At 48.9% G+C, this 23,639-nt stretch overlaps 1 protein-coding gene across 2 annotated transcripts in view; it reads left to right on the forward strand.

The window, feature by feature from the left end:
• Window positions 1–23,159, forward strand: part of LOC135895982 (uncharacterized) — a 131,622-nt gene extending 108,463 nt beyond the window's left edge. For both annotated transcript variants that reach the window (XM_065424256.2, XM_065424255.2), the window contains one exon: window positions 23,043–23,159. In XM_065424256.2, coding sequence (XP_065280328.2) covers window positions 23,043–23,069 — 27 coding nt within the window. In that variant the 3' untranslated portion in view covers window positions 23,070–23,159. The remainder of the gene's footprint in view (window positions 1–23,042) is intronic.
• Window positions 23,160–23,639: the final 480 nt, after the last annotated feature.

The following is a 23,639-nucleotide window of genomic DNA, read 5'->3' on the forward strand; positions in this document are numbered from 1 at the left end:
GCCTTGGATCGTACTGGCTCTGGGGAGGTAAGTTCTATTTCATGAGTTAGGACAGAAGTGCTACCAGGCCTCTCAGAGAACTGACCTTGAAACTCTTGTAAGAGCTGGTGTAGTTCGGTTTTCTGCTCAGGCGACAGTGGTGCTATACTAATTAGGTCACTAATGACTTGATCGGTGTCTTCCCTGTTTGTCAATGAGCCTAGTCCCGGAAGCTCGACCGGAAGCTCTTCGGAAACGTTTACCATCATACACACCACTGCTTCCCTTTGTCTATAGGGTTTGAGCAGAATACAGTGGTAAACTTGCTGTGCTTTCCGTTTTCCTGGCAGACTCACCACGTAGTTAACGTCCGACAGTTTTTGAACAAACCGTGCTGGGCCCTCCCACTGCACGTCAATATCATTACCTCATCGACACCCTCAAAACGACGGGCCTGGCTGTCCGATCATAATAAACCTTGGCCCTCTGCTGGGCCTTTGCCATTGCTTCACCTGACAACTCCTGTGCCCTTCTTAAGCGTTCGAGGAGCCTAAGCACGTACTCCACCACGACTGGGTCGTCGACCCTGCATTCACACGAGTCTCGAAGCATGCGAAGCGGAGACCGCAGCGAGCGACCGTACACAAGCTCAGCTGGCGAAAACCCCGTAGCCGCATGCGGCGCGGTCCTTAATGCAAACATCACCCCCGGCATACACAGCTCCCAGTCAGTTTGTTGTTCAAAACACAATGCTCTCAACACGCGCTTCATGACAGAGTGGAGCTTCTCAACGGAATTCGACTGTGTCTGGCTCAGACCAGACGCATGACACGGGACCACGCAAGCGCAGTCTGCAACTCCCCCTTATTCGTCACAGTAAAGCAACTTATATAGGAAATCATATTGAATGACGATGACGATATGTACACTGAAAGAAATGAAACTGAAACAAGAAAGAAGGATACAACGTCACCTCCCGCTTGAAATACAACATAGTAATTTGCAACAACCAAAATAACACGAACTAAACACTTATTGCTCAGGTAAAGAAAACCCAAATCTTTCGACAGGTCGGCGTACCCTAGTGCTGCGACGCAAAGGTTGCTCCGCCGAATCCTCTAAAGGAGCGACCACTTCTTCATTAACTTCAGCCCTTGTTTCCGGCGATCGCAACAGTTCACCATATTCAGCGTCTGCGCGGCTTTCAGCCCCAGCGGTACCCGAGTAGTCGTGAGGCAATTCCCATGCCCATTGTTCTGTTGTCTGCGATTGATTGCAGGGAACCCGAACTAGTTTAGACGCGTTCCAGCAACGACCGTCGCTCATCGAAAAGCTATTTTTGCCTTTTCTGCCGACAATCTTGAAGGGGCCCTTGTAGTTTACCGACGCTTTCCCACCGCCTGCTGGCTTGCGTACACGAACGAAGTCCCCTACACAAAAGGCTGGTCTTTTCGCACCTCGCCTCCTGTCCGTATACTGCTTTGCATACGTCTGCTTCGCCTTAACCCTAGCAGGAACATTCTTATTCGAACTGGCATGGACGCCCTCTCTTGTCGGCAAACCCACTGTATTGAGTCTTGTCCTTGGCTGGCGCCCGTGAAGCAACTTGGCTGGCGACACACCCGTTGTCGCATGCGGCGTCGACCTATATATGCCGAGATAGTCAACCACAGCAGCCTGGAGGGGCCGTTGTTCCAGTCGGGCAACCTGCATGAAATCTTTCAGCACGCGATTAAAGCGTTCAATCGCGCCGTTTCCTTGTGGATAGTACAGAGAAGAACAACGATGCACAATACCCCTCTCTCTCAAGAATGTTTCGAACATTTGCGATCTAAACTGAGGCCCATTATCTGTGACAATTTCTTCCGGATAGCCTTCTCGGCTGAACACAGTCTCCAAAAAATCGACCACGCTCTGTGACGTCACTGTAGATGAAAAGGCAACCTCAGGCCACTTGGAATGATAATCGATCAGCGTTATCATGTACCTACAGTTTGAAGGGGCCCAGTCAATCGGTCCCACTATATCCATTGCTAACTTCTGCCATGGTAGCGCTGTAAACGTCACCGGCTGCAGCGGTGCAAACGACGGTTTAGCGGACTTGTCCGCGGCCTGGCAGATATGACAAAAATGGATTGCTTCTTCTACTTGTTTATTCAAACGCGGCCACCAGTAAAGATCACGTAGTCTCTGCTTCGTCCTCACAATTCCTGGGTGACCTTCGTGCGCAAAACCAACAAGGAGCGAGGTTAATTCACTCGGAACAACTACCTGCTCGCCGCGCATCAAAAGGCCATCAACGAAAGAAAGCTCTTCCCGCACGTTAAAGTACGGCATTATTTCTGCTGGCAAAGCTTTTCTAGGCGCCCAACCATGTACCACGTGTACAACAACCTGTTGCAGTGTGCTGTCTGCAGCAGTGGCCACCTGCAGCCGTTCCTTTGTTAGGCACTCTGATACAACGGACACAATTCTATCCTGCATCGTCTGCAGCGAATCACAGTCAAGAAGTAGGCGTGAAAGCGCATCTGCCACGATATTTTGCGATCCCTTATGGTACTCTATGTCGAAGTTATAATACAAAAGTCGAGCTGACCATCCGGATATACGCAAAGGTCGGCGTCCTGTACCGGCAGCTGAAAGTAACGTCACTAGTGCCTGATGGTCTGTACGCAACAAAAATTTTCTACCCCACAAGTAGACGTGCCAGCGCTCGCACGCGAAGAGACAAGCAAGGGCCTCACGTTCCCCAGCGGAGTACTTCCGCTCAGCAGGAGTCAGGGCACGCGATGCGAAAGCCACCGTGCGTACGCTGTCACCATCGCGTTGCTGAAGAACGGCTCCCAGTCCCTTATCAGAAGCATCTGTCGTAACAATTACATCAAGGTCTGGGTTAAACATTTGTATGACTGGGCTTGAAGACAAAGCTGTCTTAACAAGCTGGAAGCTACGCTCAGCCTCATCATCCCACGTGAACTGTTGACCAGACCGCAGGAGCCTTCTAAGTGGCTCGACAAGATCAGCAAATCGCGGCACAAACCGAGCATAGTAACCAGCGAGACCCAAAAATGACCTCAAAGTGGCAACATCGTGAGGAGCAGGCACTTTGACAATAGCGTCAACCTTAGACTGCAATGGTGTAAGCCCTTTTGAGCTCACCGTATGCCCTAAAAAGGATAGTTCTGAAACAGCAAATGTGCATTTCTGGTTGAGCTTTAAACCTGAATCACTGATGCGTTTTAGCACCTGGTGTAGATTCTTGTGGTGCTCCTCACGTGTCTTGCCCCACACAATCACATCATCAATGTAACAAAGTACGCCTTTGCAATTTTTCAAAATATGCTGCATCATTCTCTGAAAGGCTGAAGGGGCAGATGCAAGGCCAAAACACACTCTCTTAAAACGAAACAATCCTTCGTGTGTGATAAAGGTGGTTAGTCCCCGACTTTCCGGAGTCAGTTCTAGCTGGTGGTATGCCGACGCTAAGTCGAGCTTTGAGAAGCACGTTCCTCCAGCTAGTTCATGAAGTAGTTCCTCTGTATGCGGAAGAGGAAAAGCATCGGCAATTACTGCCTTGTTCACTTCACGTAGGTCCACACACAACCTAATTGAACCGTCCTTCTTCCTAACGACGACGATCGGTGAAATCCACTCCGATGCGTCGACAGGTTCAATTATATCTTCGGCCAGCAGTCGTATCTCTACCGATACCTGTTGCCGTAGCGTGAGTGGCAGGCGTCGGAGCTTCGCGACGACTGGTTTCACAGATGAACGGCATTTAACATGGTGAACAAAGCCTTTCACATGCCCTAACTGTTCCGTGAACAAGTGCGCAAACTCTTGCGTGAATTCTGAAGGCAGTGAATCAGGGCATGTTACCTGGCAGCAATTCAAGGTTGAGCCGTTGATAGTGATTCCCAGGCTCCGAACGGCATCAAGCCCCAGCAGCGAAGTGCCCTTGGTTGTGACATGAAAGAGCACACTGGCTCTGTTTCCCTTGTAAGATACGTTAGCAAGAAAGCAACCGCTTAACTTGATTTGTTCTCCGGAATAGTTACACAAATTGGCAGTCGGCGGTCGCAATGAGTAGGTGTTGGCTAGATATTTGTGGTAGTGCTCTTCACTGAGCAATGAAACCGTAGCGCCCGTGTCGACAATCAACGACAATTTTATCTTCCCGATAGAAATGTTGGCTCGAATATCTTTCGCCGACGCATTACAGTCACCGATCTGAAGTACCGTGACGGCGTTGGCTTTCTCGGGCTTTCGAACGGCATATTTCTTTTTCTTCGATTTGCACATGCTTGAAAAGTGACCAATTTTTCCACAAGAGTGGCAACGCTTGTTCCTCGCCGGACATGCGGTCGAGTTAGCCATATGCGATGACGAGCCGCACCTGTAGCAACTTCCTTGCTCAGAGTCTGACCTTTTTCGCACATCTTGAATCTTGTTCACAGTGCTATGCGCGAATTCCCCGAGCTCTTGTTGCGTTTGCTCAATTTGCTTCCCGATGTCAACAGCACGCTGCAGTGTAAGCGAAGACCCTTCATGAAGCATGCGTTCACGGGTTGTTCGTGACGAAGTGCCTTCCAGTAATTGGTCTCGAATCATGCTATCGGTAGCACTGCCAAAATTGCAAGTAGACGCAAGGTCCCGAAGACTGTTTGTAAATGCTTGAAAGGTCTCACCAGGCAGTTGTCTTCTTTGGCGAAACCGGCGCCGCTCCACCAAATCATTCGTAGCGCTTGCGAAATGCGTATCCAGTGTAGCAAGCGCGTCCTTGAACTGGTCCACCTTGTCCTCGGCCTTGGCGTCCGCGGTCACGTCTGCTCCTTGTGCAAGGATGCTGTAGAATATTCGCTGGCCTTCAACCCCGAGCGAGTTGAGCAGAATTGCCTTGCGACGCTTCGGCTGCAGTTCATCGCCGCCAATGGCCTCCAGGAAATTCAGGAATACGCGTTTCCACTGCTGCCAAGGTACAGCCGGGTCACCGGGTGCAGGCAAGAAAGGGGGCGGTGCTGGGAAACACCCGAGCGGCATGGCTCCGATACTGACCCTCGTCGCCAATATGTGGTGTCTGGCTCAGACCAGACGCATGGCACGGGACCACGCAAGCGCAGTCTGCAACTCCCCCTTATTCGTCACAGTAAAGCAACTTATATAGGAAATCATATTGAATGACGATGACGATATGTACACTGAAAGAAATGAAACTGAAACAAGAAAGAAGGATACAACACTAAGCACGTACTCCACCACGACTGGGTCGTCGACCCTGCATTCACACGAGTCTCGAAGCATGCGAAGCGGAGACCGCAGCGAGCGACCGTACACAAGCTCAGCTGGCGAAAACCCCGTAGCCGCATGCGGCGCGGTCCTTAATGCAAACATCACCCCCGGCATACACAGCTCCCAGTCAGTTTGTTGTTCAAAACACAATGCTCTCAACATGCGCTTCATGACAGAGTGGAGCTTCTCAACGGAATTCGACTGTGGATGGTACACTGAGCTGTGTAACAGCTTTACCCCACACCTTTCGAGAAAGGCTGTCGTCAAAGCGCTAGTAAAGACTGTGCCCTGGTCTGACTGGATTTCCGCAGGAAAACCAACTCGCGCAAATATGGGCAGTAGTGCACTGACTATCTACACTGAGCTGAGTTCTTTAAGCGCCACTGCTTCAGGCAACTTTGTCGCTGGGCAGATCACAGTCAAAATGTGTCTGTACCCCGTGGTTGTTACCAGCAGAGGTCCCACTGTATCAATAACGAACTGTCTAAAAGGCTCCGTAATGACAGGTACCAATTTCAACGGCGCCCTCGATTTGTTCCTTGGTTTGCCCACCCACTGAGAGGTGTCACATGTCCTCACAAAGTGTTCTGCGTCACGAAAACACCCTGGCCAATAGTACCCTTGCAAGAGACGGTCCTTAGTCTTCCTTACTCCTAGGTGTCCGGACCACGAGCCTCCATGCGACAAGCGCAACAGATCCTGACGGTAGCACTGAGGCACGATCAGCTGATGGAACTCCACTCCCCTGCGCTCTAGATACTTCCGGTACAGGACCCCACTTCTTTCCACAAAACGAGCATTTTTCTTGGCGATACCTTCATTGACATTGCAGCGCATGTTTTCTAGGATGCCACCCTTTTTTTGCTCGGCTATCAAAGCCGACCGGCTGACTTTTAGCAACCTATTAAGCCCACTTGACGTAGGCGCAATGAGCAGATCTGCAGATAGCTCTTCTAACTTTCCCGTGTCGGGCATTTCCTCTCCAGTATCTTGTACCTTCAACGCTACAGGCTCAATCTAATTTAGTTTGGACGTGCTCTGAATATCAGCTTGCTGCGCCTCCGACCCTTTCTCATTGTTCGACAACGTCGGCCCCGCAACTACCGCCTTTGCAGCGAGCTCCCGAACTCTCGATCTGGTTAAGGCCTGAACGCTAGCCTCACCAAACAAAAGCCCCTTCTCGCGCAGGAGGTGATCGGACCTGTTCGAAAATAGGTACGGGTACTGGGGGGGCAGCATAGATGACACTGTGGCCTCCGTCTCAAGTGCTCCGAAAGTACCTTCAATAAGCACTTTTGCTACGGGCAGACACACGCTATGAGCTTCCACGGCTTGCTTGATCCATGCGCACTCGCCCGTGAACATATCGGGTTCTACGTAAGAGGGGTGAACTACATACAGTGTAGCTGCGGAATCGCGAAACACTCGGCACTCTTTCCCGTTCACGAGGAGGACTCGCATGTAAGGCTCGAGAAGCTTCATGTTCTCGTCCGTGCTGCATAATGACAAAAACACGGGTTTTGTTTTTGTTTCTGGACATTGCGCCGAAAATTGACCCGGCTTCTGGCACGTATAACACGCGTGCGCTTGCCTCGTCTCGAACCGCTTTCTGCGTTCGGCTTCGGCTGCCGCCGTCTCCTTACGTTCGGTCGGACTGATTTCACTCGCATCTGCACTACGTGTGTCCCCCCTTGCTCTCACGGGCGTGAACTTCGGCCTCTCAAACGTGGAGCCAAATACATCCTTTTGAGCGTCTTTAGCTCCGCGACCCCGATGCGTCACAAACTCCACGGCTAGCTCGGCGGCTTTAGCCACCGTACTAACGTCTGGCCTATCCAAGACCCAGTACCGCACGTTCTCAGGTAACCGAGGGAACACGAGGTGGCGTCGCCGCGTGTGGACGTGTCTCATCGGCTCCGTGAGTTTTTGGGTGTAGCACCCGTTCTTTTTGCTATATCCTAGTGGCTCTTTCACGCGACATGTGTGAAGATTTCCACGACGTTTTGAGACTATTTTTGAAGATGTGTGTGCGTTAGAACGCTTGTTATTGTGACTTTTGTGGTTCCTCGCCTACGAGAGCTTGGTGGCTCTCCGACGCAGTAGGCGTTGACACGCCTCGTGCGGGCGTCATGAACCCGGTTGAGGTAGTAGACGGGGAGGATCTTTCCCCGGAGGAGATGCTCAAGTGGCGACAAACGCACATATACAACGCCGCATATCAAGACTCACTCCGCAAGGATGCCATAACTGCCACGGCCAAGGCTGCTGTATGGAAACAGATGATCTCAAGGAATAACAAAGTGAGGCCTCCCAAGTTACCCGAAGGCTCATACAAGGCCATTTTTCGCATTCGCAGAGGCTTCGACGCCTCCCGCTTCAGCCACTTCCAACTCACCAAGATTCTCTCTACGGCAGCCGGCTTTCCAGCCACTGCGGAGCTGCGCCAAGACATCGTTACCATCAACCCCACCACCAACACAATTACCCTCAGCACGGAAAGCTGCGATCGCTTGAAGAAATACCTCGCCATCAAGTCGCTCACAGCCGACGGCCAAGAGCACGAAGTCACCTCCTACAGCGTTCCAAACTCCGAGACGTGCAAAGGCATTATCTACATCGACAGAGTATGCCTGGGAGAAGTTATCTATGAAAAAGACATTCTACCCATGCTTCGTGAGTGCAACCCACAAATGCACTTTTTAGAAGCCAGACGAATGGGAAAAACATCCGACGCAGTCCTCGTGACTTTCTTGGGAACGAAAGTTCCTTTTTGGGTCAAATATGAAATGGCGATGCTCCGATGCAAGCCTTTTCGACACAAAATGGAGGCCTGCACACGCTGTTGGAAAGTCGGACATCGACCGGACGTGTGCCCTACGCATACTGAGGATACTTGCCATAAATGCGGAACTGTGAATCCTCCGACTGATCATGTGTGCATTCCTAAGTGTGTACTATGTAGTGGAAGTCATGAGACTGAATCCATTCAGTGTCCACTACAATATAAGCCCAAAATCTCACTCCTCAAGGCTGACAAGACTCCTCCTCAATCCAAGACCAAGTCTTCTCCTTCGCCCAAGAAGCAGGGACCTCTTGCTAAGAAAAAACAAGATGAAGATTGGCCTCTTCTATCCGCTGCTCCATCTAACAACAAATCAAGCTCTCCTCAGGTAAGCTGGGCATCGGTAGCTTCCCACAGCTTACCTAAACCTAAGCAACCTGATGCCCCAATCTATGCCCTCCTACAGCAGTTACAGGACGAAAATCGTCTTCTGCGTAAACAAATTCTCGACCTCCAAACCCCTTCTCCATGTACGACTACTACCACTCGATCTCAACCCTCCACTGATGAGCAACCCACTGCAACTCCTCCCCCTATCAGTGAGAATGGCGATCAATCGCTAACCATGGGCACTTCTCCTCCTCCCACTACCATAACCGCCACAAAGCGCAAATCTATTGATGATGGTAGAGATACTTGGGAGGAACATGATAAGCTAAGTCGTAAACTCACCGCACACATTAGAAACTCTAACAATCGCTTTGAGGCCCTTGAAAAACGCATGGATGCCGTAGAAGCCAAGCTTGAGTCCCTCACTACTAACGTTCATAGCCTCAGTGCCCATATCAATGCTAAATTTAACCAGGATGACGCGCGACTTAGCCAGATTGATGAGCGATTCAATCAAATTATCAAAAGACTCGATCGACTGCATGGCCGCATCCCCTAAGCGCTCCAACCTAGTTGTTTGGCAGTGGAATTGTAGGGGCTTTTCGAAAAAGAAAGCCAGTCTGCAACAATACATAGCCAATCTCACGCAACCGCCCGCAGTCATTGCTTTAGAAGAAACGAATGGTTACGTTAAATTCCCCGGATACAACACATTCTAATGCAAAAGATGCGAACGTCCCAATACCGCGATCCTAGCACAAAAACATTTGACTGTTACTTGCTCCCATTTTGAGAATATCGACATTGATCACGACTTCGTAGAAATACTTCCTAAAAAGACCAGGTCAGCTCCTATTTACATCCTTAACGTTTACAGCAGTCCCAGCACTAAACACCACCGTTTTACTACTGTTTTTGCTCGTGCTAAACAGGAAGCTCGAAGAAACCCGCTCCTCATTGTTGGCGATTTTAACTCTCCAAATCAACTATGGGGTCACACTACTTCCACACCTAAAGGTCGAGCTTTATGGACCCACATTCAGGATCACCAACTCACCCTCCACAATGACTTCGACACACCCACTCGCCTAGGAAATAGTGTCTCCATAGATACATCACCAGATCTCACCTCTCGGGTTAGCTTAACTAAATGGGAAAACCTTCAAATCAATTTTGGTAGCGATCACTACGTCATACAGATTTCTGTTACCTTCTCTCACAAGCCCTTTCGCACTCTGCCTCCCAAACTTACGGATTGGGACAAATTTCGGAAAACTCGTGCAAATAATGCTCCCAATTCCATTTTTCCATTTTTGATCTACAGCAACGGATTAGTCAACTCCAAACGGACGTTGACAATCATACTACAACTATGCCACCTGATGCTCTTTTTCAAACAGCTGATGCCAAACTATTACACATGTGGCAAGCGAAGGACTCACTATTAAAGAGGTGGAAAAGACGCCGCCATAACCGCAGGCTTCGCATACGTGTAGCTCGACTTGACGATGACATACAAGCATATGCGACCCAACTAGTTAATCAACAATGGGGCCAAGTATGTGAGATCATGTATGGTAATCTCAGTAGTAAAAAGACTTGGCAACTGCTGAGACATTTGCTTGATCCCTCGACCTCGTGCGCGCAACACAGTCACTACATCACTCAATTATTGCACAAACACAAGGATAATATTCCCCATCTTTTTCAGGAGCTTGCACGATTACACCTCCCTCCTACCACAACTCATGAAAATTCAGATTATACAGGCGATGTTAACGAACTTCTAGACGCCCCAATACCGGAGGCAGAAGTGCGACATGCCTTAGCTTCCCTTAAAACTACATCTGCTCCCGGTATAGATAATGTAAATAACAAATTACTCCGAAATCTGGACGACAAATCAATCTTTGCCCTCACAGAATACTATAACCATTGCTTCAATAACAGCTCTCTTCCGAGCTCATGGAAAACTGCTAAAGTAATCTTTATTCCCAAACCCAATAAACCCTCTGACATAGCTAATCTTAGACCTATTTTCCTCACGTCGTGCTTGGGCGAAACGCTCGAACATGTCATGCTTAATCGCGTCAATAAATACGCGGAAGACAATCAGTTATTCCCGCCGGAGATGATTGGCTTTCGCCAGTCGCTTTCTTGCCAGGACGCCATGCTAAGGCTCAAGCATGACCTTCTCACTCCTACGTTTAGTAAAGAAATCCAAGCCATCTTAGGACTCGATCTTCGCGGTGCATTCAACAACATAGATCATGGATCTATCTTACGTGAGTTGAATGTTATTAACTGCGGTAGAAAAATGCATGACTACATCCGCGAATTTCATACCAATCGCACAGCTATCATAAGTCTCAATGATCAAACTTCGCCCCAAATCACCCTAGGTAGCTTTGGCACTCCTCAGGGATCTGTGCTCTTGCCGTTTCTATTTAACCTAGCTATGAGGTCTATTGCTGGGAAGCTAGCACAAATACCAGATCTCCAATATTCTTTATATGCAGACGACATTACCCTATGGATTAAGGGTGGCTCGGATGGCTACATTCAAGATACCTTACAAGAGGCTGCAGACGCAGTGGCTACGAGAGCCGGGTTCATGAACCTCGAGTGCTCGCCCACCAAATCTGAGCTGTTAATTCTATCCGCAAATAAACGTGTTACGCCGAACATTCAGATTAACGTTAACGGGAAGGAAGTTCCTGTAGTAGACAAAATCCATGTACTTGGCATGCACATTCAATCTAACAGACTCAATACGTAAACACTTCAAACGGTTTCTGCCAGCGTAGGTCATACCACACGGCTAATAGGAAGGGTGTGCAATAAGCACGGAGGTCTCCGCGAGGCAGAATTGCTAAGACTGGTACAGGCGTTTTCTGTCAGTAAAATCACATTCTCCCTACCCTATCTCCACTTAACTAGGGCCGAGGAAGATAAAGTTAACTCACTGATACGCAAACTCTACAAATTTGCCCTTGGAGTGCCAAGTAGAGCTTCTACTGAGAGACTTTTGGCTACAGGTACCTTGAATACCTTTAGTGAGCTCGCAGAAGCCCACCTGACTGCTCAATACCAGCGCTTATCGAACACCCACACTGGTAGGCACATCCTAAACTCCCTAAGTATTGCCCCCGCACCCATGACCAATGAGAAATTCAATATTCCCCACTCGATACATGAGCACTTTCATATCCCTCCTCTACCTAAGAATATGCACCCTGTTCATCACGAACATAGAAGGCAACAACGAGTTAAAGCCCTGCAGAAAAAGTTATTTAACTACAAAGACGTGCTTTATGTCGAAGCCGCAGAGTATCCATGTGGTCATAAATTCGCCATATCAGTCGTTGACTCCACTGGTAGTATTGCGACGGGAGCATCCATTATAGCCTCTTCTTCGGAGGAGGCAGAGGAGGCGGCGGTGGCACTCGCTGCAACAATACCCAATTACTCTGTCATAGTAAGTGACTCCAAAACTGCCATACACAACTTTGGAGCGGGAAGGGTTTGCAGGACAGCCCTGGCCATTCTACCTCACAATCCGCCAGCCCAACTTCTGAGCTTAATCTGGACACCTGCTCACGCAGGCCTAATCGGCAATGAAGCGGCCCACCTAAGTGCTCGAGCTTTCACGAACCGAGCACAGGCAGGGGACGGTTCAGACGCCAATAATCTCCCTCCAGCATTCACCTCCAAAGACAAATTACTTACTTACCAAGGCATTTGCGGGAATTACCGCCTAGGTCGCCTAACCCTCCCTCCTTTAATGATTCGGTCGTCACGCATACACGAGGTACTATGGCGTAAACTACAGACTCGCACTTTTCTATCTCCTGCCTTACGTCACAAAATTCACCCGGGAATATACCCTACTTCAGCCTGCAAGTTTTGTCCTGCCAGCAGAGCGGACCTTGGCCACATTATGTGGCAATGCAAAAACCACTCCCCTCCCCCTAACCTTTGTAGAGTTTTAGGTAGTAGGGAGCTGTGGGAGGCTGCCATGCGCAGCTACAACCCCGAACTTCAGGAAGCTATCCTGAGGTGGGCTGATGTGGTAGAGGAGGCCTACCGCGAGTAGGATAACCTCCCTCGCCTTCTTCCCGCACTTCCTTTCCCTTTAGGATGGGATAAATAAAGTCTCTCTCTCTCTCTCTCTCTCTCTCTCTCTCTCTCAGGTAACCGACCATAAAACTGCTCCAGCCCGAAACACTGAACTGTCTCGTGGTCACCAAACGCTTTCTCTTCTTTGAGGCACTCCTGCATGTTTGACATGAGCCTTTAGGCAAACTCTGTATATGACTCACTTCTGCCTTTCTCATTTTCCCGGAACTTCCGACGGAACGCCTCCGCTGACAGCCTGTACTTTTTAGCAGACTCGATTTCACTTGGTCGAAATCCTCTGCCTCCTCTCTCCTCAAGCGAGCGACTACGTCGGCCGCCTCACCGGGTAACAAAGTGAGCAAGCGCTGTGGCCACGTTTCCCGAGAGAACCTCTGCTTCTCGCACGTTCGCTCAAAGTGAACCAGGAAAAAAGCCCAGGATGCGAAGCATACTAGCTTTTATTTTAACGCGACAGCGTTAAGGAACTCGTGTCGCAGAAAAGCCGGTGTCGTCGGCGTCGGCTCAGGCATGCGTCGCTTGCTCAGGCGCACATTTCGTTGTCGCGCAGAACGCTGCGTTGCTCGACGCTCACAGCGTCCGATGCGGGGCGCGTAGTCGCTGCGCCGTAGCCCATTGTCTCACACCCTTTCGCGGGTCGTCGGGAACGCTGTCGCGTTCCATTCTTGCAGGCGAAGCTTAAGCGTCCGCTTTGCAGCTGTTATGACATCATATTGTAGCTACGCGGCCGCGCGCGGCGCAGCAAGGAAGAGCGTGGTTGTGCGGCTAGTATGCTTCGCATAAAACCAATGTACTCTTCAAGCTTAAACGGCCGCATCAGGTCAGTCATTTTGAACGATAATCGTTCTCCTGCACCATGTGCCTGACTTCCATTACGAGCGCGTTCCATCTCTAGCTCGAGACGCTTTATTTCCAAAGCGTGTTGACGGTCACGCTCCTCTTTTTCTTTCTCTTTATGCTCTTTACGTTCGCGTTTCTCTTTCTCATTTTGCTCTTTACGTTCGCGCTCCTGTCTCTCATCTTGCTCTTTACGTTCGCGCTCCTGTCTTTTTGCCGTCTCCCTCTCCTCAATTGTCTCAAGGCATTCCTACAGCTCGTCATCCTCAGCTTCTAACTCAAGAATAGTCCTTAACAGTTCTGGTTTTCTGAGTTTGTCTGAGACATCCAGACCCAACTCTCTTGCAAGCTCCAGCAATTTCGGTTTGCGCAACGACTTCCAATCCATGGCTGCTCTGAATGCTCCTTTCTCTACTGCCTACTATTGTCTTGCCGCAAACTAACCCGGCAGCACTGACAACCACAATTACCAGCTCTGTTTCTGACACTAACAAAAGCCTGGCTAAACTCAGAAGAACGTCCCGCACTCACCAAACCTCGCAGACAAGAATTCAGCGAAGTCGTTCCGCTGCAGGCAACCAATCATCACGCAGGGCTCGTTGCGCTGCTCCCGGATGGTCGTTGTGCTGCTCAGCATAGAGTCGACCGCATATCTTCGCTGCTGGCCTCCGTTGTCGCGATTTCACCGCTGGCAGCCAGTTGTTGCAAATGGGTCGCAAGGCCCAAGGGTAGCGTTGGCCTGGTGGCCTGGGGCACAACTGGAAGCATCAGAGGGTCCTGGCAAAGGATGAGTCGACTGCTAACAGAACAACTTGTTTGTTTTAGCATCGCAAAAGAGCGGCCGGTCAGGTCGACCAAAGTGGAGAAACGGGAGACCACGTTACTCGACTGAATAAATCGATGCTTCTCTCTTGGCGTCCGGGGGAAGCTGTTTTAGAGCGCAGCTCTTTGGCGTCCGTTCCTGGGTTTCGCGTCGTCGTCGGCGTTGTCGGCCTCGTAACCAGCTCCGCCCCCCTTCGCTGGAGTGGGAGACGAAGGACGCGAGCCGCGAATGGCGGAGACCAAAGAGAGCGGCCCCTTCAGTGACGTGCGCGCGCGATGCTGGTGTCATACGGACCCTCCTTACGGCTCGATGCGCACTCGTGTGTGGTCTCAGCCGATCCGCTCGTTTCGTACTATCGTCTGCTCGCGCCAAAGCTCTCGCCCGCGCCTGTTTGGTTCTGTTGGGTCGGTCTCGTTCGCGCTTGTTTTGGTTGTTATTGTGTGAGATTGTTTCTTAATCTGATTTTATGCGCTATGCGAATTGTATAGTACTTTCTGGAAGCCATGCGGCACCAGCGATCACACTGGAACCTTTGTCGAGTCATGTATAAACGCCGGCTCGCTTGATCCGCAGATCAGATTTTCGACCATTACCGACTCTGCTACATGTCTCTCTCAAATTCTTTGCTTCAAAATATCGCGAAATCGAAACACGTATAGAGCTGCGCTCAAATTTCGCATTAGGGAGTATCGTAATCGTCGGATAAATTTTTTTATACTGTCGGAGTCGAGGGCAAGAAGGAACGGCTCGGAATAGGCGCACATAACGGTGGCGCAAGGACACGTTGTGACAAGTGACAAGTATCCACCTGGCCGGCGCCGGTCAGACCTCCTCGCTTCGCAGTTGGGGAGCTCCTCTCCCCGGCTGCCGCGCTTTGACAAGCGTGGGCACCAACGTGCACACACACACACACACACACACACACATACGCACACACACACACACACACACACACACACACACACACACACACACACTCAAAGACACGTGGCATTGAAACATGCCTGGATGCGCTTAGCAGGAGGTGTTGGGGCTGCTTTGAACTTGCCAAAATGTCCGCCGCTGTGAACGGAGCGTCGGCGTCCGTTGCATCCACGCCGGCTATACCGCACGTCGGAGGCGAAACGTAACAACGCCCATCCGAAGACGAGGACTATGCGAGAAGCTAATAAAGCGATACTTCGGACCATATCGAGTACTACGTCACCTAAGCGACGCCACCTACGAGGGGGTCACAGATAGCCCGTTTTGCACGAGGCGCCGTCAACACCGGCCTGAAATGACGCATGTAGTACGCATGAAACCGTACGTCAGCGAGTGACTGTGCGAGGAACTTCATACCAGTAACCTGCTCTAGCATCGGGGCAATGCGCCTGTTCAGAGGGAGGGAAATGTCGCGTCTCTTCTATGTCGACGACAAAGAGAACGACGGGAGTTTTAGTAGGCTTCGTTTCGTGCATTGGCCTAGCGGAGATTAGAAGACGAAGAAATAATCTCTGGGCTCGACTACTAAAACAAGCTGCTTTGTTATATGTGTCCTCGTCTCCCATCTTCGTTGCGCCGCGACAATATATTGTAGGGAGAGCGACATATACCGACCCACAGTCTTGGGCCAAGCCAGTTGCGTAGCCCTACTTCTAAATAAACCTCCTTATAGTTTGGTGAAAGGTGCCGGGTAATCTCGCAGTTTCCCAACCTGGAATTACGAAGTCGCACCTTACCTCCAGCCACAGGGATGCCGGAAGAAACCACTTCACAAGGCTCGCAGAGTTAAGCCACCGTCTCTCCCGCATGCTGCCTCAGCGTCACCCACCGATATTCAGCGGCGCGGACGAGCAAGACGTCCAAGACTGGCTGGCAACTTACCAGAGGGTGAGCGCAGCCAATAGATGGGACGGTGCAACTAGGCTCACCAACGGATTATTTTACTTGACCCGCGTCGCCAGTCTCTAGTTCCGAAATCACGAAGCGGGGATTAATAACTGGGCGTCCTTCAAGACGGAAATCTTCAGCCGCCTCACGGTACGCAAGCTCCGCGCAGAACAAGAATCCGGTGACAATTTGCCCAGTTATGTTCGTGACGTCGTCGACTTGTGTAAGCGTCTCACCCCTTTGGTACACGAGTCGAATAAGATAAAGCAGATCATCAATTGGATAGCCAGTCACACGTTTCAAAAGTTATTAGCCTAAGGCTCACAAACCATCACAGATGTTGACAGCTTGTGCCCTAGTTTCGACGAAGTGCGCAAGCAACGAGCCCAAACGCTGCACCTTCGGAAACAGAACGACTCACTCGCGGCCTCTGGGCGACCATAATGCAGTGTTGATTAAGATGAAGCTGTTCGTGCGTGAGGAGGTCGCCCGAGAGCCCTTCATTTTATCGAGCACGCGCCAGCCAGCAGAGGCACAACATCTGGCCCCAGTCACATGAAAAGTCATACAGAAAGACGTCACTGACGCTTTGCCTTTCGCACGTCCACCACCTCTGTAATCTGCGCCTTTGTCGTACGCCCAAAATCGTCGCGGCCGGGTCGCCCCGTCAACCAACCTATTCTTCCGCGTCAGCACCAGTTCGGCCACCAGCAGTTCGGTTAAGCCGACCAGTCCCCACGTTTTCGAATCCATAGTGCACTGCGGACAATCGCCCTATATGTTAGTTTTGCAGTTATGCAACACATGTGGTGCCCTTCTGTCACTGCAGCCCTCCTTTTCAAACTGATAGCAAGCGTTGCGTACGATCCAGACGCTTCAACGGCTCAGCGACGCTAATACAATCCTCTTCGCCCGAACGTCTGCTCTCGTCTATATATATACTTCGTCGACCCTGCACTTCTGACGCGGAAAACTAGATGCTGCTGTTCCCGAGGCACGAACTGCGTCGTTGTTGAAAAATTCAATTCCTCACATTTCTCCAGCAAACCTCATCGAAGTTTTCGCGGATGGCTTTCGTACCCTTGCGCTTGTGAACACTGCTGCTGCCGTTTCAGTAACAGAGAGAAAACTTTGCCGCTTGCTTAAGGAAGGTATACCAGGACGACAAACGGATTGTTCCTTCGTACCGCCAGCGCACACCATCTTCAGCCATCAGACGCCTGCAAAGCGCGCCGTCATTTAAGACGTCATTTATCCGATTGAGTTTCTTGTGCTACCGGCCTGTTCGCATGATGTCATCCTCGGTTGGCATTTTCTCTCTTGCCCTCATGCCGTTATCGGCTTTTCTCGTGCCGAGATGGCGTTCTCTGCGTTTTGTTCTGCGTCTTGTGAACATGCGTTGGCAAAGTTGTTTGTCGCTGTCAAGTCGCTCATACCACCCAGCGGTAAGGCGCTCGTCCCCGTGTCCTGGGCAGGTGTTGGCGATTCCATAGAGCTATTTACACCCTCCGAGGCCGTTCAACACCGCAGGAATCTCGCGTTGCCATTTGTCGTTATCGACATGCCCATCGGCACTACATCCTTGTTTGTTACGAATCCATTGCCAGTTCCCTCAACCTTATTCAGTGGAGAGAGTACACGTATAATGCGGGCATTCGAGCTATCCTCCATCTTCTGCCCTGACGCTGCGGGCAACTTGCAGCTTAACTAATAAAGGGAAAATGAGACATCCACCCGAACGTAGCTAAGTGCTGCACAGAAGCCCACAGCTATGGTAATTACTTCTCCCCACCTTTTTCATATATCTTCCTATATCTTCCTATGGCACCATTCAATCGCCCGAAACATGCCTTCGTAACTCTCGATCGGCTGCACGAATTAAATATTACGCCCTTCGGCCTAATTTATGCCCCAGCAACAATTGAAAGGATATTGAACATCGGTGCTTAAAAGGGAAGACATGCGTGTCGCGGACCCCCATGCACTATGTTGGTTGTCGTCCTTCAAAGATCCCTCACTTGCCCGATGGGAACTTCGCCTGCAGGTCTACCACATCGGCGTGACGTACTGAAGCGGACTCCAGCGTTATGACGCCGATGCCCTCTCGCGCTCTCCCTTGCCTGACGACAGTGCCTGCTGTTCACTATCCCACTTTACCGTTTCTTCGCTCGACCTTACCACCATCGCGTCTGAGCAGCGCAAGGACCATTTGATTACCTCTCTCACAGACGTGATTTCCGGTTCATCAGTGCCACCAATCACTCGCACGCTGCGTCGTCATGCTCACCACTTTTTCTTTTCGCGACAACCTGCTTCACCGGCGCCATTATAACCCCGACGGGCGTCGGCGGTTACTAATGGTACCTCGCAGTCGCCATTCCCAGGTATGCGCAGCTTTGCACGCCAATCCACTACACGTTACAAAACAAGGTATTAGAATTACTTCATTCGAAACTATAATTGATAACAGTTACCCATTACTGCCGCACGAAAATAAATGATAAGTTACACAAAAGTGATTGATTACTTCTTCTTTACTTTCCTCTGAATATTTCTTTAACGTCGTAGAAATACGGAAATCCGAACAAGCAAGTCTGTCCTCTGCACCCCTTCACACGTTGCTGACCTGCGCTAGCAATAGCTTTTACAGAATTTCGTTCGTCATCATCCTACTATTTTGTTGTGAGGGCACCAAAAGCGACTCGGAAAACTTGCTCGAGGAGGAAAAAGGGGAAAGAATAGAGATTCTCCAGTTCACTTTATGTGTGCGCTGGAGGTTACGGGGCGGGGGAAGGGGTAGTAGGGCGGTCTTGTTATGTACAGAGATCTTCAGCAGAATATCGAGCTCGCTCAGCAACTATATCCTCTAACGCGCAGCGCTTCATTGTAGCTAGGACTTGGAGAACATGTTCCAGATTGAGGCAATTAAATGCTTCGGAAATCGTCTGTGTGATATATCCTATATGATGTCCTTAGTTGATTCAGCCATTGAGACATATCAGAACTTGCCTAATTCATCGGCCGATATCTGGTGGAGCTGCCGCGGTTGCTTAGTGGCTACGATGCTGGGCTGCTAGGCACCAGGCCACGTGATCAAATCCCGGCTACGGCAACAGCATTTCAATGGGGGCGAAATGTGAAAACACCCGTGTGCTTTAATTTAGGTGCAGCATAAAGAGCCCCAGGTGTTCCAAGTTCCCGGAGTCCCCCACTACAGCCTGCCTCATGATCAGATCGTAGTTCGGGCACGTAAAACCGCATTATTTGATTTTTAATTCGGAAGGATTTCGTGGAGCGCTCGGACGACAAAATAAACGCTAAACACTCGGGTTTTCTTGTCTTGTAATTCAAACTCTTGAGGCTGCCGCATGGCACGATCAAGGGTCGTTCTACTGCATTTCGCGCCAAATTCATATTCTTAAAGCTAACTCGCGTGTTACAGCTTGCCTCGTCAATAAAGTAAGTAGTTAACTGTCTCTGGTTACTGCAAATGTGATTGACTTACGCTGAGCGTTGCCTAGTAAACAAATCACGCGTTAAATCGCAAAATTTCGCCAATATGTCGTTGATTAAGAGAAGGATATGAAGCAGAAGTATTTTGTTTTTGTAATGTACTGAAAATTGTCGTGGAGCTATCGCGATTTATATGTGTGTAGCCGATAAGATCTGTAACCTTCCAATTGTGGCAGCACATCATTCATGGTTACCCATGTCTCTCAGTGTGATAACACATGAAATTTAGAGCCAACATGGAAAGAAGCATGCCTAGCCTTTCAGTATTGTTTCTGAAACTGCGAATATTTAGGTATAATGCAACAAAATGTTTATTTCTGGCAAGAAAAGCCTAAGTAGATATATTTGCATTATAATAGCGACAGTCGTTTTCCGCAGCTATGAAACCAGTTTATTTGTTTCGGTTTAAATATCTCGTAGGTCGTTTTAGCAAGGTCAGTCCTGTCATTTATATTTATCGTCCGAGATGGCTCTGCCTTGCGGACAAAGATTTTCTCTATATTTAGCCATAGAAATAGCCATTTCGCTTCTATTCACTTTCGTATTTCACCACCCGGCAGTTCACTCACAGGTATTGTAAGGCTTTCATTGACAAGAACCAGTTCTGGATTTCCGACGCCCAAGTTCTTCGCTGATGGCCGATCATTCTGATCCTTTGTTCAGTGACAGCGCCACAAATGTCTTGCAAAATTTTAATTTCACCACCTCCATTAGGAACACCCTTTATTTTTACGTTATTGGACCTTGTGTACATTCTATGTCTTCGATATTTTAACGGAGGCCCTTTTTTTTCCTTCGTAGCTGCTCGTTCACTTTCCGTGCTTCCCTCATCTCATCGCGCTATTTTTTCTTATCGTGCTAGTTCTTCACTTTGACCCTGGTGTCATTGTAGATGTGAGCTTTTTTAGAAATTGCGTATTTCAAATTTAATTTACCGTCTTAATGTTTCAAAAGCTTTCGCAGATTCTTTATCCATACATATTGGTAAAAAATTCGGCAGCGACACTGTAGACGGCTCACGTGTGGCATCGCGAAAGCATTGTGTAGTTTGTAGACCTCGGAACGTCTCGAATACGCTCATTTTATACACTGATGACGTGGCACCACTTCCTTCTCATTGGCTGCGCCGTCACGTGCTTAATGTCGCACGCACTAGGCCCCACCTTTAGTCAGCCAGAAACGGGGAGCCGCCAAGAAGTCGGCGAGGCGATCTTGTGTCCCACCCCGGAGACCCGGGCTCGATTCCCACCAAGACCAAAATGTACCAAATGTTCTCTTCAAAGCCATTTCCTTACTTTGTTTACAAGAACCAATGCCTCCTTCACTAGATGCCAGCCGCGTTGTCCGTAAACTCGGTTCCTGGCCCTCTCCCTCTCCTCCGCGAAAAGGCAACGAGCGCCGCTTGTGGCGGACGTCTGCCACCTAGATCACGTGCTGCGGCCTCTGAGATTACCATGGCGTCTGTTGCCATCTCGGAGGCCCGCGATAACGCTCGTTAACAGACGCCCGCGCATATATAGTGCCGGCGGAGCATTCAGCCGCCGCTGCCAAATCCGCCGGAAGTTGAAAAGGCAACGAGAGCCGCCTCACGGAATTTATGTTGAACTAACTTCAACTAAGGGGACCACCGCCGCAATGGGAAAACGAGCAAAGCGGCTGGCATCTAGTAAAGGAGGCACTTCAAGAACCTACCTGAGTACTGTAATGTCAATCCGAGCACTTTTGACTTGTTCTTACTGTTTACGCCATCGGCCATTTTTGGTACCATCCTTTGGTAACGCCGCCGGATTTTCGCGTAATGGCGCATATAAGGGTTCCGCATTCATAATAGATACAGTGACAGGAATCACGCCGAGTTTGGTAGCCGCGCAAGTTTCAGCAGGGACAGAATATATATCAAAGTGTTCAGCGCTTACCTAAGCAAAACCGATGCAATGTGCATTTAGAAGCCCTCTTGCATGTAATTTTGTACATGTAATTGGTTACGTGCAACTATGGTTACTGCAGACACAAATCTCACGCGCAACATTTTACTGTCATTAGGTGTTACTTTATTTATATTTATTTTCAAAGTGCTGCGAACATCTATCCAAGCAGGAGGGGACTACATGAGTAAATACAATAAACAGCGATCTTACAAAAATATACAAGGATCGCGAAAAGCGTGTCAGCAAAATACATCAAATGGGCGGTTGTAGCCTTTGAGAATTTCCGGCCTGGGCATTGCAATCAGTGTTTTATTTCGTAAAAAAATTGGTATTTAAAAATTTGTTCGCGCATTTGTTAGTTTAATATACTGGCTGTGTTTGAGGCGTGAAATTTGAGATGTGTCCTTAATTATATAGTTGCGCGCTTGTACTCCTTTTCTTTACTTAGAAAAGCTGGTGAGAGAGATTTAATGCGGCCATTTTTATTCGGTCAGATAGTGGCTCCATGTTTCCAGGTTCCAACATACTGGTTGGCGCATTTCGTCATTTGAAGCGTTTATAAATGAAGTGAGAGGCTAACCTTGTAAACATCGTAAATGTTCGCATCAAATGGGGCCGTACGTTGTAAATGCAAATTTGGCCAGCCCTGGAAACAGCACAATCATGTTTGCCGGTTCCGGATACGTTGAACAAAAACTAAGCAGATCGCGAAGACTTTGTATTCGCTGTCTTATGCGCATAGCCTGCAATACTTAGGCGCAGCAGGCACGGCTCAGGTTTTTATTTTAATTATTTTTATTTTTCATAAATTTTTATTGCCCAACACAATCTTTATGTCTTATGCGCGCTTTTGGGCGGAGGCGGTGATGAAGGGAAGGGGAGCTAGTACGGAGATCATAAAAAGAGAGAGAAAGAAGTTTAATGACACGAAATGCCAAGAGGTCGGCCTGAGGTATATTCCTCTAGCCAGCTACTCGGCATTGGGGGAGGGGGAAGAGGGAAAGAAAGAGGGAAGAAAGAGGTGCATGATGGGTGACGATGACGATAGAAGGAATATGTAGAAGATGTGGCAAGCAATTTGGCATGCTCATAAAAACCACTGTTAAGGGATATGTGCAGAAGTAGCATTAAGCTAGAACGCTTACAACAGGCTTACGAACAGCTCTAAGTCTTACCGCGAAGCAAACAAGACTGCTTCTGCGATTTAAGGAGAACGTGAACTGTTCCTTACGCGTAGAGGGGAATAAAATTGCAGGCATAATGGGCAATTTTCACGGAATCTTATTCAGGTATTTTAGCGAAGCTTCGCTTGACGCAAATTTTAATGGTGTGGTTTCTATAGGACATATCTTCTAGTTCTGTAGCAACGTCTCCTGTACTGAAAGGTAATGTATTTGTCTTGTTTCTTTGAGTGCCCTAACAGTAATATACTTCAAAAGATAACTGACATAAACCACTTCAATAATTATCTTGTGCTTTTTTTATATTTCAGTACATTATAATGGGTGCGGAGAGTTAGCGTTCATTACTAAACAAATACAACTAAACGTTAAACTTAATTGAATCCATATGCTTCCGGTTTCTCTGCAATAAACATGTGTGAAAGACAGCCTGGCTTGTTCTTGTCTCCAATGCGAAATATAACGCGAACATTTCACCAATGGCCTCACATAATGGTATAGCGTACATTTGTACGGCATACCACGTATTTATTTATTTATTTATTTATTTATTTATATACTTATTTATTTATTTATTCATACCAAACAGTGCCTCGTCGGCGTTACAGTAGGGGAAATGGATAGCACATATAAACAAAATTTCCAGGTACACTACAAGAAAAGAAATTAACTCGCAAATCGATTCACAGAGAACACTCGACATCGTGCACAAAAAATCAACATTGGCACAGCACTGAAGCAACAAAATCCACTGTATGACCTAACGAGGCAAAAGGTTGCAAACAGGAGTATCTGATAAACTGAATAGCGATTCATCTCAGAAAAATGCCAGTACAGCGAAATACGTAAGCGCGAAGTGAACGCTATCAGCGCCACTAAAAACAAGAATTGGACTAGGTCTAGGAATA

The sequence above is a fragment of the Dermacentor albipictus genome, chromosome 4 (assembly GCF_038994185.2).
Source record: "Dermacentor albipictus isolate Rhodes 1998 colony chromosome 4, USDA_Dalb.pri_finalv2, whole genome shotgun sequence".
NCBI classification, from domain to species: Eukaryota; Metazoa; Arthropoda; class Arachnida; order Ixodida; family Ixodidae; genus Dermacentor; species Dermacentor albipictus.